This window comes from Papilio polytes, unplaced genomic scaffold (assembly GCF_000836215.1).
Source record: "Papilio polytes unplaced genomic scaffold, Ppol_1.0 DF821322.1, whole genome shotgun sequence".
Lineage (NCBI taxonomy): Eukaryota > Metazoa > Arthropoda > Insecta > Lepidoptera > Papilionidae > Papilio > Papilio polytes.
The window spans coordinates 316,515-333,261 of NW_013527882.1; the positions used below are offsets into that span (position 1 = coordinate 316,515).

The 16,747-nt window shown below is 37.0% G+C and overlaps 2 protein-coding genes across 2 annotated transcripts in view; one reads left to right on the plus strand and one right to left on the minus strand.

Moving 5' to 3' along the window:
- LOC106109059 (nuclear pore complex protein Nup88) overlaps positions 1–8,276 on the plus strand; it is a 63,130-nt gene extending 54,854 nt beyond the window's left edge. Inside the window, exons 3-15 of the mRNA XM_013290453.1 lie at positions 249–362; positions 456–668; positions 1,019–1,184; positions 1,601–1,723; positions 2,042–2,141; positions 3,072–3,231; positions 4,289–4,388; positions 4,734–4,853; positions 5,337–5,474; positions 5,899–5,987; positions 6,457–6,613; positions 7,269–7,357; positions 7,836–8,276. Of these exons, the coding sequence (XP_013145907.1) occupies positions 249–362; positions 456–668; positions 1,019–1,184; positions 1,601–1,723; positions 2,042–2,141; positions 3,072–3,231; positions 4,289–4,388; positions 4,734–4,853; positions 5,337–5,474; positions 5,899–5,987; positions 6,457–6,613; positions 7,269–7,357; positions 7,836–7,902 (1,636 nt within the window). The 3' untranslated portion in view covers positions 7,903–8,276. The remainder of the gene's footprint in view (positions 1–248; positions 363–455; positions 669–1,018; positions 1,185–1,600; positions 1,724–2,041; positions 2,142–3,071; positions 3,232–4,288; positions 4,389–4,733; positions 4,854–5,336; positions 5,475–5,898; positions 5,988–6,456; positions 6,614–7,268; positions 7,358–7,835) is intronic.
- Positions 8,277–9,095: 819 nt separating this feature from the next.
- LOC106109060 (sarcoplasmic calcium-binding protein) lies at positions 9,096–16,131 on the minus strand. Its single transcript, XM_013290455.1, has 6 exons — positions 15,831–16,131; positions 11,882–12,058; positions 11,358–11,519; positions 10,454–10,594; positions 9,802–9,921; positions 9,096–9,502 (listed from the first exon to the last, which is right to left on the minus strand). Exons 1-6 carry the CDS (start codon positions 15,930–15,932, stop codon positions 9,392–9,394), a joined length of 813 nt encoding a protein of 270 aa, XP_013145909.1. The 5' UTR covers positions 15,933–16,131; the 3' UTR covers positions 9,096–9,391.
- Between the last annotated feature and the right edge of the window lie 616 nt (positions 16,132–16,747).

Genomic DNA, 16,747 nt, shown 5'->3' on the forward strand with positions numbered 1-16,747 from the left:
GGCACCAAGTGAGCGCAACCGCTCCTTGGATCCGTTCCTTTTTACGTATGCGGCTAATTTTTATCTCACGTCGACCCTGCGCGTTCTTTTGTTAATTTGAGACATAACTCAACATTATGAGAAATATTTACGCTAACCGGAGATATTCTCAACAATACATGCTCTGAAAAATTCTACTCTGATAGTAGACTTCTTTTCCAAATTGAAAGTAGAACATACTTACCAGTACTGATTATCTCCATTTGCAGGAGTGTCTCCCTGGATGAAAGGTTCCTGTTCTCCCAGGGTGAGGTCAGGCGTGTGCACTGGCACCCCAGCTCGCTCTCTCACATCCTCGTACTCATGTCTGATAACAGCATTAGGTAAGTTCAAGACAAACTTTAAAATATCCCGAAAACAAAATGTCTCGCATGTCATACTCAATTTGTGTAACATGTTTTCTTATTGAATTCCAGATTATATAATATAGCGTTAAAATCTGGTCCGAAACTCATCAAGTCCATCCCAATCGGTCTGAAGCCGTCCAGCCAACTGGCGGGGCGGACTATCCTGGACAGCTTGGGAGATACTGCCGTGGACTTCACTCCCCTGCCCAATACTGATTCCCTGCTCATCCTGCGTGGCGACGGTGAAGTGTATATGGTGCAGTGTACTTTGGATAGTAAAAGGTAGGCTAGATTCTAAAAGGTTCTTACTAATCTCACTAATATTATAAATGCGAAAGTTTAGATGGATGGATGTTTGTTAGTGTTCAAATTTGGCATAGATGTACTAGTAATGTATAAATTGAAATGAAAGAACACATTGTTTTTTTGTTAATTTGGTGCGGACGAAGCCGCAGGTGGACGCTAGTAGAAGTATTAGCAGGTGATGAGACAGAAGAATTAACACAAAAGAATACTGGCTTTTCTGTTCATCAAATGCATATATCATGTTCTCATAAATTCCCTAGATTTCCTTTCAGCTTTTATTAAAGACCGTTAAATGCAGAAAATCTAAGCAATAATACTTTCCTCAGCCCCCTGCAGCCGAGGCTATGGGGCCCGCTGCCTATCTACCCTCCAGCAGATGACAACTACGGCTCCGAGTCTTGTTCTATCTGCGTGCTTGGCACCGGCGATACCTTGCTTGTTGTCATTGCCACTTGCTCCGCCACGCTTTACCACTGTCTGCTACTGCCTGCTGTAAGTCCTAATCTACTAAATACAACCTTATTTCCCACAGGAAAAGACTGCAAATCAAATGACACTATACTTTACAGGATTAGGGCAACGTCTTTCTATAGTAATATCATAAATATGATTGGCATTTCTGGACTTTTGTATGTATTGGTGAAACTCAAAAACTACTTGGCTAATTTCAAATTCTTTTACTGAGCAACACAGGCTACTCTTTTTTATACTTCTTTTTAAATTTTACTAGGACGAAATCGCGAGGGACAGCTAGTTTTTACAATTTTTTATATAGTTAATAGTGTTTTTAGAGCTATAATTTGATTTTCTCTTTACCACTTGAACTTTCTCTCATTGTATATATTTATGAAAATGAATGTAAAGAGTAATTGGGCAAATATTGATCATGATTTTTTTTTTATTTTCAGCAATCTGACGATGTAATTGACAGAAACGGATACGCACTGTACGTGGTGGAGTCAGTAGAGTTGAACATCAACGTGAGCGACGACGCGGAGTTCCCGCACTCCTATCCGGTGCATCTGTACCCGGTAAGTGCTTTCGAATTTAAAATAACGCCATCTAGTTCAAGAATGGGATAATAATTTTGACAAAATTCAATAAGACTCTTCTGGACCTAAGTTAGAGTTTTAAAGTTTCTCTTTTGGTCAAAATATGTGGGTTATAAATTGTGAGGAATTTTGATTCTATCCTGTATATGCAAAAATATGTTAAAAACACACTACAGTTTTATACAATTGTCATTTTAAATGTGTTAATTTTTCCGAAACAGCAAAGCTGATAGTTTAGATTTCAGCTGAAAAAAAATATATTTGTACAGTAAAATAATAAAAGTGGTGTTCGTGCAGTGTACTAGCAACACGTACGCGTGCGTGCACGTGTGCGGCGTGCACACCGTGTCTCTGCCCATACTGGATAAACTGAAGGAATACGTCGCTGCTGATGAAGGTAACTTTTTTTTGTGTAACATAAGGTGGTAAACGAGCAAACGGCCACCTGAATCCGCCAAAATGGCGAAGCCTTCCCTTATACGATGGAGGAGGAGACGTACATAAAGAGGATATTTACCCTTGCTCCTCCATCTTCTCCTTTCCTTATAAGAAAAGGATGGAAAGGGACTCCAATTGGGCCTCCGGCACCACACTCATTACGTTGTACGCGGAATTGCTTCCACTTCACGCCTGTCTTCAGTATGGTCGTGGTATTGTTGTGGGCGAGCTCTGCAGTGCGATGTTAAAGCGGGCTCTACCACTGTCAAAACTGTTTTCAGGTAGCCTTATGATAGATATGAGTATGTATATATGTGTGGGGTTTTAGTTATTTTTGTGTTTTACTTTTTACTGTTTGATTACTGTCAACATGTCAGATGTCAATGAAAATATACTATTATAATAAAGCGCAAACACACGCTTCTTTGTTGCCTAAGATGTTAGAAATTACAGCATATTTTTGAATAATTCTTTAAAAGCCCTACACTTACGTCATGCTTTAGGCTATATATTTTCACGCCATTAAACTTAGGGGGTAAATATTTTGGATAAAAACCCTAATGTGGGAAAGAGACCATAAGTTGCTGCCAACATCAAGGAAGCAAGGTTGCCATGGTTTGTCATGTCATTTTGATATTTGTAATTAATAATTTGACACATGTAAACAATAAAATGAAATTTTCATAATTTTGCGGATGAAGCCGCACGGGAACAGCTAGTAGGAGATATTAAAGATTGTACAGAAAATCCGCTGATTCCACTTATTTTCAACAATCCCATATATATGTGTCATTCGACGACTTAGTGCGCACGGCGGGTAGTTGTTGAATGCGGAAGGCCTATGGCCAGCAGGGGGCAAACAAAGGCTGATGATGATGTTGTGTGCCAGCGAGTGCGGAGAGGCTGGCGTGCGGCGTGTGCGCGCACAGCTCGGCGCAGCACGCCGTGCGCTGGCGGGGCGGCGCGGGCGGCGGGCGCGGCGCGGCGGCGGTGCGAGGCGCCCGCCCGCTGCTGCTGCTGCTGGCGCCCGGCGGCGCGCTGCTCACCAGGTACGCACAGACCCCTCCCATCCCCCATCCCCCATCTCTTTTTTTTCAGGCACGAAGTTATGTGGGTTTCTCCCATAAAGAGCATACCCACTAAACCCCTATTCCCTCATGGTAGTTGTGGGGGACGCCACGGGATCGCTTTCGCTTGCAACCGCTACCCCCCACTGACCGCCCCAGGAAGGGGGATCCCAGTTAGGACGCTGCCCCCTATAGCGCCCCTATCCCCCCATCCCCAAAAAACAAGAAATGTATAAATGTATTGCGAAAAATCGAACTCGATTTTTTAAATTCTACTTCTCACGTCCACTGTAGGTTTTTTCTACTGATGTGATATACCCCATGACACTCTGGTGATAACAACCAATCGAATAACACCTCATTCGTCAAAATGGGATCAGTAGTTTAGACTGTAGGTTGTTACAACGGAATTAACATACAGATAAATTTAGAAAAAACTTACATACGTGCGAAAGACATTGCTCTATGAAGACGCAATACAAATGCGATCATCTCCCTATATTTATATTAACTATACATATAATAAAATTGATGGATGTGTGGTAACACGAATGGAAAAGATACGAAATGAGTATATTAGAGGAAGTCTGAGAGTAGCCCCCGTACTACTGGTAAGGAGTAAAAGGTTAGCTTGGGAGCATGTTATGAGGGATGAATCACATAACAAGGAGAACGTTAGCTATGAGTGTGGAAGGGTACATCGGTAGAGGTAGACATAGAAAGAGATGGATGGATTGTGTGAAAGGTGACATGATGAAGGGAGTGATGACTGAGATGACGTATGATAGTTATGCGGATGACAGAAACCTGTTGCGCCCTACGGGAGTAGGATCTCCTTGATGATGATGATGAAGTGTATGTAACAGAAAAAATCCAGATTTCACAAGAATGATGTATTTGCGTTACCAATAATGAAAAGCATTTCACCTGTTTCCGGGTAACCTGCTGCACAGATACTAACGGAATTTTACTGAAAGGTGGATGCAGACGGGAATGTTATGAACCATTTTAATTCCGCACTAACGAAGTATTTCCCCAGGAGCCTGGAGCCCTATGAGCTGGAGGAGAAGCTGTACCGCGAGATCCAGCTGAGGAACACCAACCTGGAGCCCGACGACCTCAACAACCTGCTCAAAGAGGTTACCTTTTTTATACTTTGTGGCATATATCAGCAATCTTAGTATATTTTTGGATATTTTTTATTAAAAGCCCCTACAATTACGACAAACTTTAGGCTTATTTTCAAGCTATTAATCTTATGAAGTTAGTAAAATTACATAAAAAATGTCTCTAGTAAAGTGTCAACTATACCTACTCTATTTTCATTTTTAATCTCTTTGAATATATCCCAGATCTAATTAAAAATAATCAATTAATTACTCCTATTAATTCAAGATAATCAACATCTGAATTTGTAAACGTCTGTGTTTACAACACCTTTCGCTATTTAGGCGAATTCTGTAATTATCACGTTGTGTTTCCAGAAGCAGAAATTGTCGTTTGTGACGATAATTCAGGAGATCCTGTCGAGGGAGGCTTCGCAGCCGCTGCTGCACCTCAGTAACACTGCAGCTGATCAGCCAAGCCCTAAGGAATGTCTGGAGGTACATGTAGATCTAGAATATTTTATCTAGCTAATAGAACACCAAGTCATATGGTCTTAGTTGCCTTGTCCGATAGATGGCGTGCTTCGTATTTCTATATCACGGTGTATAGATTTTTGGAAATTTATTTTTTTGGATTACTTTTCGCCCGCGACTAGTTTGTCCTCGTGGAATTAATTTCAGAAAAATATTAGCAACTACCCTATGTCTTCTTCTAGACTATCCTCTACATCTATGACAATCATCGAGATCCGTTCAGCACTTTCGCATTTATAATATCAGTAAGACTAGTTTTCGCCCGCGACTCTCTCCGCGTAGAATTATAAAAAACAAAAATGAATAGTTTAAGTTCAACAAATTCATCAAATTCAATTTCAACGATATCCGTTCGGCAATTCACGCTAGAAACTCTAAGAAACATCCCTAAACTTTCGCATTTATAATATTAAAATGATTTGTAGCTAATTGAAGTACTTGTGTTAGCTAGTGACGCAAGCGACGATCCTCCTCCGCAAGGAGTACATGGGGCGGCAGGCGCGCGCCGCCAGCGCGCTCGCGCGCAAGTCCGCCGCGCTCGCAGCGCTCGCCAAGAACTTCGTCATCTGGAGGAACAACATCTCGGTAAGTTATAAACATTAAAACATTGAAAGGCAGGAAGTAATCTATGTTCCAAACTAGCGCTAATTGTTGAAGAAATACGTAAATAAACAAAGGCTTTTCACTTGTTTAACTTACATCCGGTAGGTAGGTACCATTTATTTATGTGGTAGTTTTAGGTTAGGTTTTAGTTAAAAAAATAAATATGCTTTGCAAACTTAATGTCTTATTTGTAAAAGTGCCATCTAGTGGCAGAAAACTAAAATTGAAAATATGTGGTGATTTTTTTACAAATTCGAAAATATATTTGTAAAAGTGCCATCTAGTGGGATTATTTAAATTAAAAATCGACTTGATATCGGTATCACAATATTGCAGTATTATACAATAATATCTAGTCATTTGTATGTATTTGGGATTTAATAGTAATAGTAATACATCCAACAAGGTGGAGATGGAGAGCATCGCGCAGCGCGGCCGCCGCCTGCAGCAGACGTGCGCGCTGGCGCAGCAGCAGCAGGAGGACCTCAAGCAAAGGTACAATATTTCATCTTACTTATATTACAAAGTATTGAAATAACTCAAAAACTACTGGCCCGATTTCAAAAATTCTTTCCCAAATCAAAAGCTATAGTAATATAGGTTATATTTATTACTGTTTTTCCTTGTAGACGGGTTATCTATACTAATATAATATAATAAAATGTAAACACACACTTCTTTGTTGCCTAAGATGTCAGTAATTATAGCATATTTTTGAATAATTCTTCTATTAATAACAAGCCCTACACCTACGTCACGCTTTAGGTAAATATTTTGGATAAAAACCCTAATATGAGAGAGAGACCGCTGCTGGCAACATCAAGGGAGCAAAATTGCCATATTTTGTCATCGTGTCATGTCATTTTGACATTTGCAATTGAATTTGACAAATGTAAACAATAAAAAAATCATAATTTGATGCGAATGAAGCGGCACGGGAACAGCTAGTGACAATTGTGTGCAGGTGCTCTGCGGTGTCGCGGCGGCTGCGCGCCGGCAGCGCGGCGTGCGGCGGCGAGCGCGCGCTGGCCGCCGAGCTGCAGCGCTACGGCCGCGCCGCCGCCGCGCTGCAGCAACAGATACACGCGCTCGCCGCACACGCGCGCCACAGGGCCGACGAGGTACTGTGCTCGCTCACTCGGCGACAGACACACTAAACAATATATATATACTATATCAGACTGATAAGCGCATTTTGGCTCATTAACACTTGAAAAAAGTCAATTTATTCGGCATGTGCTCGGTGTATACCGAAGCGTCTGTTTTCAATGAATCACAACAGAACACGCAGTTTTACAGAATAGTAGAAGAAAAAAAATACATGTACTTAATTTTACACTCGGTCACAACTAGAAAACTTAATCTAAATCTAAATCTAAGGATAAATATAAAAAAAAAACACAAATAAAAACAATAAGATCTTACTTAATGTACCTAAATCATTTTAAAACTAATATAACCATAATCCCCAAAAAATATCTTTGATTTTATCATATCAGTATAACTACAAGCAATTTATCATATACAGATCTATGGAAACAGTTACACAGTAGCTGTAGTTGACATCTTTTAACGCATTTTTATAAAATCATGATTAACGCCATCTATTGATTAGGTCCCAAAACCACTTGTCATCGTATTTAAAGAAATTGCCAATAGATGTCACTAAATGTTTAAATATTTGTTTTAAACACTGTACATGTTTGATTATAACTAATATTTAGGAAGCTTTAAAAAACAACGTACTTCTGTAATAATACAAAGTGTTGTGTGCAGCTGCGGCGCTGGCACGAGGAGTACAAGCAGAAGCAGACGGCGCTCGGCAAGACGCACAGCGACACCATCTCCTCCGTGCTGCAGCAGCAGTCAGTATACCATTATCCACATCTTTACATCACCACCAAAATTCTTAACCCTTAAATGCACGATTTTATCTTTTTAAATATCGTAAATTAGAATAGGTAGTAAATTGAACATAGATTCAGGGAAAAATAAAGAAAAAAAATGTTTTTTTTTTTTCAAAATCGTCTATTAAATTAGGAAGAAAAGACTAATGTATCATCACATCATCATGTATTTAAGGGTTTAATAAGAAACAAATAAAACTTATGATTTTTGTTCATAATCAAGACTAATATACTTCTACATACTAAAACGTTTTTTAAATCTATTATTTTCTAAGATCACAATTAAAATGTTTCCTCTGTCAAATTATAAGCTCCCTTTATGTTTTAAGTTCCACTTTAGTATTCTACAGTTTTTTTTTTTATTTAAACGTCGAAAAATACTTTTTTTTGTTTAAATTGATTGTAACTATACTAATTTTTAACGTTGCATTTCCAGAACTAGTCAAATATCATCGCTGATAGAAGAAACGAAACTTCTCAAGGATCAGCTCAGTATTGTGTAAAACAGCACTCTTTTGTAATATTTAATTCATGTGAAATCAATAAAATATGTCGAAATTACAAAAAGACATTACCACTGTTTAATTCCAAATAAATTCATACTCACGGTTCTTTAAATTCGCTCAATAAGAGAAAAAACAATCATTAATTTTGCATGTACTGTAAAGAACTTTGTTATACTTAAAAGCTTGTTTGAAATTTTTTGTACAAGTTAAGACGCGGAAAAAACTCAATAGGATGCAGTTTTTAAATGAATAAACATTGGTTAATTGCTTTTATTCTATCGTTTAAGTCTCAGCTATCTAAAGAGACGGAGATTGTAAGAAAAAACGCAATTTTTCTGTAATTGTAATGCCGCGGATTTTCCCAACTTGTCGAAAATTTTGTTTTTAACTCATAATTAGATGTTGAAATATTTTCTCTATTTGATATATAAAGTATTATTAACATACGGACATCAAATTAGAAGAAAATTAATGTTTATTAAATAATTCCTTAGTAACTAAGTGATTTTTTGCTGTAAAACTCAGTATAAGATGTGCATTTTGTCTTTTCTAAAAATTACATTTTCAATATAAATCGCTAAATTAATTCGATTAAATGATTGAAATTTCAAATGAGCTTATTATTTTAAAACCTTGACCTAAAAACTTTTTTTTTTGTTCTTAAAGCCAATATGGAAAAATGTAGAATATTTAATTGGTAAAATTACCTTTACCTTAAAGTACAACATAATAAACATTAACTACTAAAATTACCTAATAAACCTATTACACATCTAAAAAAAAGTGGCATAGTACACTCGAGCATCAATAACGCCATCTATTGATAGGTCCTCAAAACTACGTGTCAATTAAATTTGTTGCGTTTAAATTATTTGTCAGTAGGTGTCACTAAATCATATTTAAACGATTCAATTTTGTTTTGTGACACTGTTTACTTAATTTCACAATAGATGGAGCTTATTACAACTTTGTAAAATGTTTTGTTACATGTCAATATAAGATCGCGAGATGGCACTAATTTTTTCACTGGTACGTTATTTGAAAAAATGGTGTTTACTATCTCGTGTCTATATTTTTATTGTCTGCATCTAAAACATTTTTCAGGGTAAGCGGGACTGTAGTTTTTAATATTTTAGCGGGATCAACAATCTACTAGATTTGTGCTACAATTTTAATAAAACACATTCAAGCACTATTTAATCATTTTATTGAGATTCATCTCATTTAACTTATCTAAAATACACATTCATAACTAAACCAAACTTTCAAACAAAAGTATTAAGTAATTGTCAAACTAACATAAAAATAACTTGTACTTTTGAGTATGATATCGAGTAAAATCAATTAAATGATTGTATTCGGAATGTTACAAAACTTTTTAGCGTCATTAGACATAGTTAAAACTACACTGAACTACGCATAGTATAACTGTCACTTAGTGGGCATTTAACGTCTCTGAGTGTAAATTATCGCTAAAGCAGTCTGTTCAGACGTCGATGAGCGGCCCCCAGAACATCTTGGAGACTCTGCTCTCGTCCTCCGTGAAGAAGAAATCCTTCCCCAACTTCACGAACTCCTTCAGAGATAACTTGCCGTCCTGAAACATGAATAATATTAAATCAAGATATACACATTTTTTTAAGGAATGCTATCTTAGAAATCCCATTTGTGAAATACTCTGAAAGTGATAGAATAGTTGATTTCTACTTTTTGGCAAATAATCTTAAATTTAAAGCGAATATTGTTAATAATAGATATCATTATAGTTAATACAAGATGGCGGATTACAACAACTTAGCGAATTATAACAAGATGGCGGACTGTAACAAAATGGCGGACTATAACGAAATAGCGGAATACAAAATGGCGGATTAAAATGTATTAAATAAAGCGCACCCCGTTAGTGTCGATGACGGCGAAGGCGACGGCGGCGTGCTCGCTGCGCAGCCCCAGGCACTGGAAGAACAACTTGAACTCCGCCACGGAGATGAAGCCCGACTTGTCCTTGTCCACGGCCTGCACCAAACGTTACATTACATACAGTAACTATATCATCATCATCTCCAGCTCATGATACGTCCCCACTGAGCTCGGAGCCTACCCTAAATTAGGGTGACTAGGCCATAGTCAACCACGCTGACCAAGTGCGGGTTGGTTGACTTCACACGTATCTTTGAATTTCTTCGCCGATATGTGCAGGCATCACGATGTTTTCCTTCACCGTAAGAACGTCGGGTAAATTATGTACATATGTAATTTCGAAAATCACATTGGTACGGCGGGATTCGAACCCAAGACCCGTAGATTACAAGTCAAATGCTTAAACCACTGAGCCACCGACGCTTTAGTAACTATATAAACTTGATTTATTTTGTAACTAGCTTTCGCCGGCGACTCTACCCGCGTAGCATTATAAAGAAGTCTAATATGTTCTTACAGACTACCCTCCACATCTATGCCAAATTTCATCGAGATCCATTCAGCAGTTAACATTAACAAACATCCATGTATCTAAAGTTTCGCATTTATATTAGTAAGGAACCCTGACCTTGAAGAGGTAGGGCAGCCAGCGGTGCGCGCGCTGCTTCAGCGAGGAGTCGTTGAGGACGTGGTGCATGTCCTCCAGGTACTGCTCCACCGTCACGAAGTTGTAGGGGTCGATGGCGCCCCACTGCTCCTCCCAAGTCAACTACACAACACAATACCCTCACTCTCATTGTTGTATAGCACACATTCTTGAAAGAAAAAAATAATTTGGATGCTAGATTTTTTTATTATTGACCGACTTCCCAAAAGAAAGAGGTACTCAATTCGTCTGTATGTTTTTTTCTTTGTTGTAATACCGAAAGGTTTGTTATAATATCGCATCATGTAAGTTTCTGTCTAAATGACAAAGACAAGTAAATTCTATTATAACGAACTACAATAAGAGCGCAGACAGCTCAGACTAAAATCGCCCTATTTAGTCTCGCTTTGATTCCTAAGCGCACACCACTCGATATTTAGTTGTGCAACTAAACAGTTGATTCAGAAACAATCGACAAACACTCAACAATGCGATAGTTCAGTCAAAGGTGTGCGCCCGCTTTTAATATATGAAATTATTTTGATAAATGAGGTGTCTTCCAATTACGTATTCTTACGTAACACTCAGAGTGTTATAGGGTACCTATATTAAATAGTTTGAAGACAACAACAGTGGTTTTGAGAATTGAAATTCTAAAAAGATCCTGACTAGCAACATCGAATTTCACTCGCTGTAATTTTTTTCATGTTTTTGAATATAATAATTTATTATAATTAATAAATTGAGGTTTTTTTTGTTTATAAAGTTAAAGTTAGGTTAGGTTTTGGTTCAATTTTATGAATACAGATTAAAAATATACCGTTAATTAAGTCTGGCATTGATTAGTTACATAAACATATTTAGTTTCAATACTGATAGCACTTACTTTAATAATAGCAGTGAACTCCTTAGCCTGCTCCTCATCCAGGTGTCCCAGTGCCGTGAACCTGTCCGCGAACAGCTGGAAGTCGCTGAAGGAGATGAGGCCATCTTTGTCCACGTCCAGGATATTGTGAACTGTCCTCATCTTGCGACGCCAGAACTCTGACTGTACAAGACATAATAAAAAAAGTGTTTATTACTTTACGAAGAATGTAACTGTTCAGTTAAACTGCGCCTGCAGGCATAACTGTACAGTTAATGAATTGCCTAGACATCCTCGGTGTTCTCGCCGCGCGTTTGCTCCCTTTTATTATAAAAAATGCACTTTTTTAACTAAACAGTAGAATTGTCTACCTATAAGATCTTACTGTTCCTTTTATTATTGGTACAGTTCTTTTCAAATATCTGGTTAGACCAAGAGTAGGTCATAGGTCATTGGCACTGCGCACCCTTCAATAACGATATACCGCGCTACATTACTAAGTGTTTTCCGTTCAAGTGTGACTTAAAAAGACTGCAATAACTAACCCTATCGTATCCTTTACACTCGGTATCGGAGTCAGAATCGCTACCACTGTCTTGTCTTCGGTGTTGGTCTGCGCGGCCGTGCTGCTTGCTGTACCGCCTGCAGACACTGTTCAGCTCCGCCTCGCGCTCTGATAGATAACACACGGAGCCGTTGCAGATCGCCTTTGAGTGGATCAACTGGAAACACGAACTCCGTTTTAAGGCACACAAGCCAGTAAAATAGGACAGTAGATGAATACATATGCCAATGTATGGCTTTAATCTATACTTAGTAATATTATAAAGAGGAAAGATTCGTATTTTTGTATGAATTGGAATTCTTTTACCATTAAAAAGCTGTGTTATCAGTGAATAACATAGGCTACATTTTAGGTTATATTTTTATTCCACGCGGGCGAAGTAGCTAGTAGTTAGAAGCCAGTATTCAAATTAGAGTAACGCTAGGCGCATCCATATAAATCTAAAATCTTAACATATTCCTTTAAATTGTAGGTGTGATTAAAATTATTTTCTTACATATGTACTTTATTTTATAGTGATAATGATTTACTGAAGGATTAGAAGGGCCAAACGCACTCGCTTGCATAACGCGTTGCTGAGTTCATTGACCCGCTAGCGTTGTAGGCCGCGATTGAGCAACTATTTTTATTTACATAACACGTATTAGTTTTTAGTTTGGCGCCGAAACTTTGTATTGTCTATGACTGATGCTTTTAGTTGAAGTAGGCAAAGGAAATTTTTCGATTCGTATTTTAAAAGGTAACGTTTTTTAAAATTAAATGTAATTTAAGGTGACGATTTTGTGTAGCTCACTTATAGTGGCTGCTGTCCAGTGGTCAATTGTATCAATTCATTCGAATACAATTTCGCACACCGGGATGCACTCAATCTTTGTTAGCTTGTCCCCATTCGCAATCATTGCTTCAATAACATCAATTTAAACTGAATTGGAACTTGATTACCCACGTTTTAACCAACGTTTTGACCATCATTTTAAAAATATGAATTAACAATTTTGGACGAGTTTTCTTTAATAAAACAACAACTGGCAACATTTTTTTTTATTTGTATTCAGGACATCAATATTTATTGCAAGATCTTCAAGCTTTACTATGGTAAATGGAATTATAATTCCATTTTTTAACAGGTATAATCGAGGACGGTTCCCATAAGTTTAGTTTGGTAAGGTCAAGGTGAAATAAAGGTCGGTCAATGCGTCTACCCGCATGCACTTTAAATATAATTACGATAGTGAGGGCGGGAAGAATCTCGTAAATATAACATGACTTCTCCCGGGATAACTTCCTAAAGTAATATTTTTTCACAACTATATTTAAAACTAAGATGTCTGGTGTATTTTAGTTTCAAAGTAATTACACTAATTTGATGCATAATTTTAAAGTAGACAAGAAAAGGCGCCAGATTAAACTGTCATTTAGATAAGACAAAGATTAGGCGCGACAAAATTATGTCATTGAGAAACTATATGATTTATGTTATTTGTTCTTGTCTATGGTCGACTCCCCACAGCGCGATGTCCAGCACGATTTAAAACTATTATAAAGTGCAACGAAAGTTCAATATTAATAAAAAACATAAGTACTAATCGTTGATTTTTGTTTCAATAGCCGACAATCCTCATGTTACTTTCTGCCTCGCGTAGCCTTGTGGAATAGTCTGTCGGCCAAACCACTGCGTCTTAGGGACCTGTTGCCTCCTTCTCTTATAAAAACAGTTTGCTATGCCGCTAATCCGTCATTCTAAATCACAAGTTATGAATGGACAATGTCTTATACATTCAGACATGATAAGAATACTAATTGCCAACTTAACTACCATAGAGTACGATGATATTGAGGCTTCCTTATTTATTTATCTCAATATTCGTGTCCCTTTTAACTTCCGTAAGCTTAAGTATCCACTTCAAAGTGAAATGTTTGTTCTTTTTGAAGCACGTATGAATGCAGTTGAAAATTTCTAACCAAATTTTACTCCGGAAATACAGATATTGTTTGATTATTTTAATTTAGGTGTTATTGTTATATAATACTACAATAATCAAAGGAAACCTTGAGCACACGCGTGCGTGGTGCGTACATCTACGTGGCAATGCGCACGTTCGTTCACATCAGCTGTTATTTCGTGTAAACAACATTAACAAAACAATCGAATTGACTTAACTGCCTAACACAAGGTCGTCCTGTTTCATACGAACCTAAACAAACGTGTTATATTTTTTTTGTTCCAAATTCAAATAAATGTGTTCAAAAACAAAACAGTAAAGTAGAGCTTCATACTGTACAGATAATATAGAATAGTAATTTAAATAAAAAACAATAACACCAAGTTATTTAATGTTATTACAGAATTAATTTAAGTTGTTTACTTATGTGAATTTGTAGAAAATATTTGAAATTTTGTCGCAGCTACACTAGCGCCACACCTCTACAGAACTTGTTATAATTTTAAATCAGCTTAAAACCCTATATTATGTGAAAACCGGTTTCTATAGGCCTTCGATTTCTTTACAGGTAGTAAATAAATAGTGATACAGTTATATAACAAACCTACGATATTCGATATTATGCAAGTCTTTATTTAAAGTATTTTAGTGAAGTTTATGTGACATTTACTTGTATTTGACATTTCTGATAAAAGTTATTAATTATTGAAAACCGATCATATTCTGTGCTACTACCTAATTCTACCACAACGATAAAGCCCTATTAGAAAACGGGTTTTGTATCCAGGAACCAGGTACCAATTCGTTGACATCCTCGTCTCTCAACCTTTATTTTCCTACGTAGTAACCAGTTTCTCTATTTGAAGTAAAATTGCTATTATTCTTATTTATGGAACTATAATAATTTTTTCTCCGGTCTTTGGACAACCGTGGTATTTTAGAAATAAATTTATTTAAAAATTGCGAATAATTAATAATTAATATTTTTTTAGTATAATGAACCGTAATGCAAAGACAATAAAGCATTGAATTGCTTACATACCAACATTGGCCCTTCTGTGACCGATTTAAATTGCTAAGATAAAACGTTATCAAATGACAACTTTTTAGTTCAGCAGCGTCTGACCGTTGACCGCTACACTATATAGGTTGTTGAACAGTTCAATCGACGATTTTTCCACGAGAATTTTTCAATTAAAAATATTTAATATTCTTTCGTCCGCGACGCCGTCCTTGTGGCTTCAAAAACAAAAGTAGCCTGTGTGTTTGTCCAGACTATAATCTATATCTATGACAAATTTCATCCACATACGTTCAGCCATTTAAGCTATAAACTCTAACAAACATCCGTCCATCTAAACTATCGCATTTATAATATTCATAAGTAAGATTAGTTTCTACTTCAAAATGAATATTTCCCGAATGTACATACATTAAGTAATGTTTAGTTAATTAATATGATTTACTAAGTACTCAATTTGCTAACGACCTTTTAATTAATGACTCGTTATTCAAAATTATTCCCGCCTTATTGTGCTAGAGTGTAAATACAAGTTAAAACATCAAAAGGAATTGTGACATCAAAGATGCTTTCAAGTTGTTTGAACAAACACATGGAGTTAACTCGAGCTTTCTTGTAACAAAAATAACTCGTGCGAAGCGAAGCGTTAGATAAAACTGCTTTAACTGTTTCTTATGATTTACAATTTTAAATAGATTTAGATTAAATAAAAAACATACATGAAGTGATTGTAAACCGGAGTATTGAACTTCTAATAAAGAAGTACAGATTACACGTTCCAAACATGATGCGCTAGTAACACTTCTACGGTAAAAAAAAAAACTAGAAATCCGACTTTCGGGACAAGTTAAGTTTAACTTAGTAAAACTTAACTGATATGCAAGAGTTTAAGTACAAGATATGAAACCTGTATTCAAACTTTTAAGTAAATGTGAAGAAAAAAAAATATCAGTCAAGTAATTCACCTTAATTTGATTTTGTACTGTACTGGTAGAGAGAAGGGCCGCCGTCCTTTCCAAATTCAGGGCTACGGAGCGCATGCCGAGTCTCATGAGGGAAGCCGCCATCTTAGTACTAGCACAACACAACACTTGTATCAAATTAAAAAGTTTATAAAAAAGTTTTTATTGTCTATGTGTAGACTGACGCTGAAAAGCGCGCGCGCGGAGAAAGTAAAGCGGGAACGCACATTCACGGAACTATTTGGTGATATGTAAACGCGCAGTGTTTTATTACTCGACCGGCGTTCTGTGGGCGGTGGAGGGGGCTCCGGCCGGTGCATGTGCTTGTGTTTTTGTTTACGCCAGGGCTGCTTAACTTGGTTCACAAAGGGCGATAAAGGGACACTCGTCCACGCAGTCGAACAATAGAAACTCAAATACATTTACATTTAAATACATTTTCGACAACTTCAGCGCTAAGTTTTATGCAAAATGTCCATTTGAGGCGGAATATTTTTTTAGCAAAGGCAGCTGTAGTTACTCCAGGAACGTGACGAACAGAAAAAACACTAAATAAGATCTATTATTTAAAGAAATTACCTATTTGTTGCCTTATTATGGGATTAGCTTTTACTTAACTACTCAAACAACATTTTTTGTTGCAGCTTATTGTAAAACTTGTATAAAATACTCAATAGATATTTTATTGCGGACCGCGTTATAAGAAGCGCTGGTTAGTTTTTTTTTATATGTACGGTTCAATTTGTGTTCGAACCATTGTCGCCTTTAACGTATCGAGTTTGATAATATATTCGTGTGTATAAAATATTTTTTTGTCATTTTGGAACTAAGAGAAATAATTTGGTAGACAATATTCGATAGATTTGTTGACGTTTGATTACGCGGGCGCTCTCGGGGGAAGGGCGCGCCGCGCGGGCGGC

Bases quoted from the DNA above. Each gene is read 5' to 3' on its own strand.
- LOC106109060 (XM_013290455.1), bottom strand. From the start codon at position 15,932: ATGGCGGCTTCCCTCATGAGACTCGGCATGCGCTCCGTAGCCCTGAAT. The intron at 12,059-15,830 runs GTGAATTACTTG...TCGTGTTTCCAG, and splicing joins CAGTACAAAATCAAATTAAG to TTGATCCACTCAAAGGCGAT. The intron at 9,922-10,453 runs GTCAGGGTTCCT...CGTTTGGTGCAG, and splicing joins GGCTGCCCTACCTCTTCAAG to GCCGTGGACAAGGACAAGTC.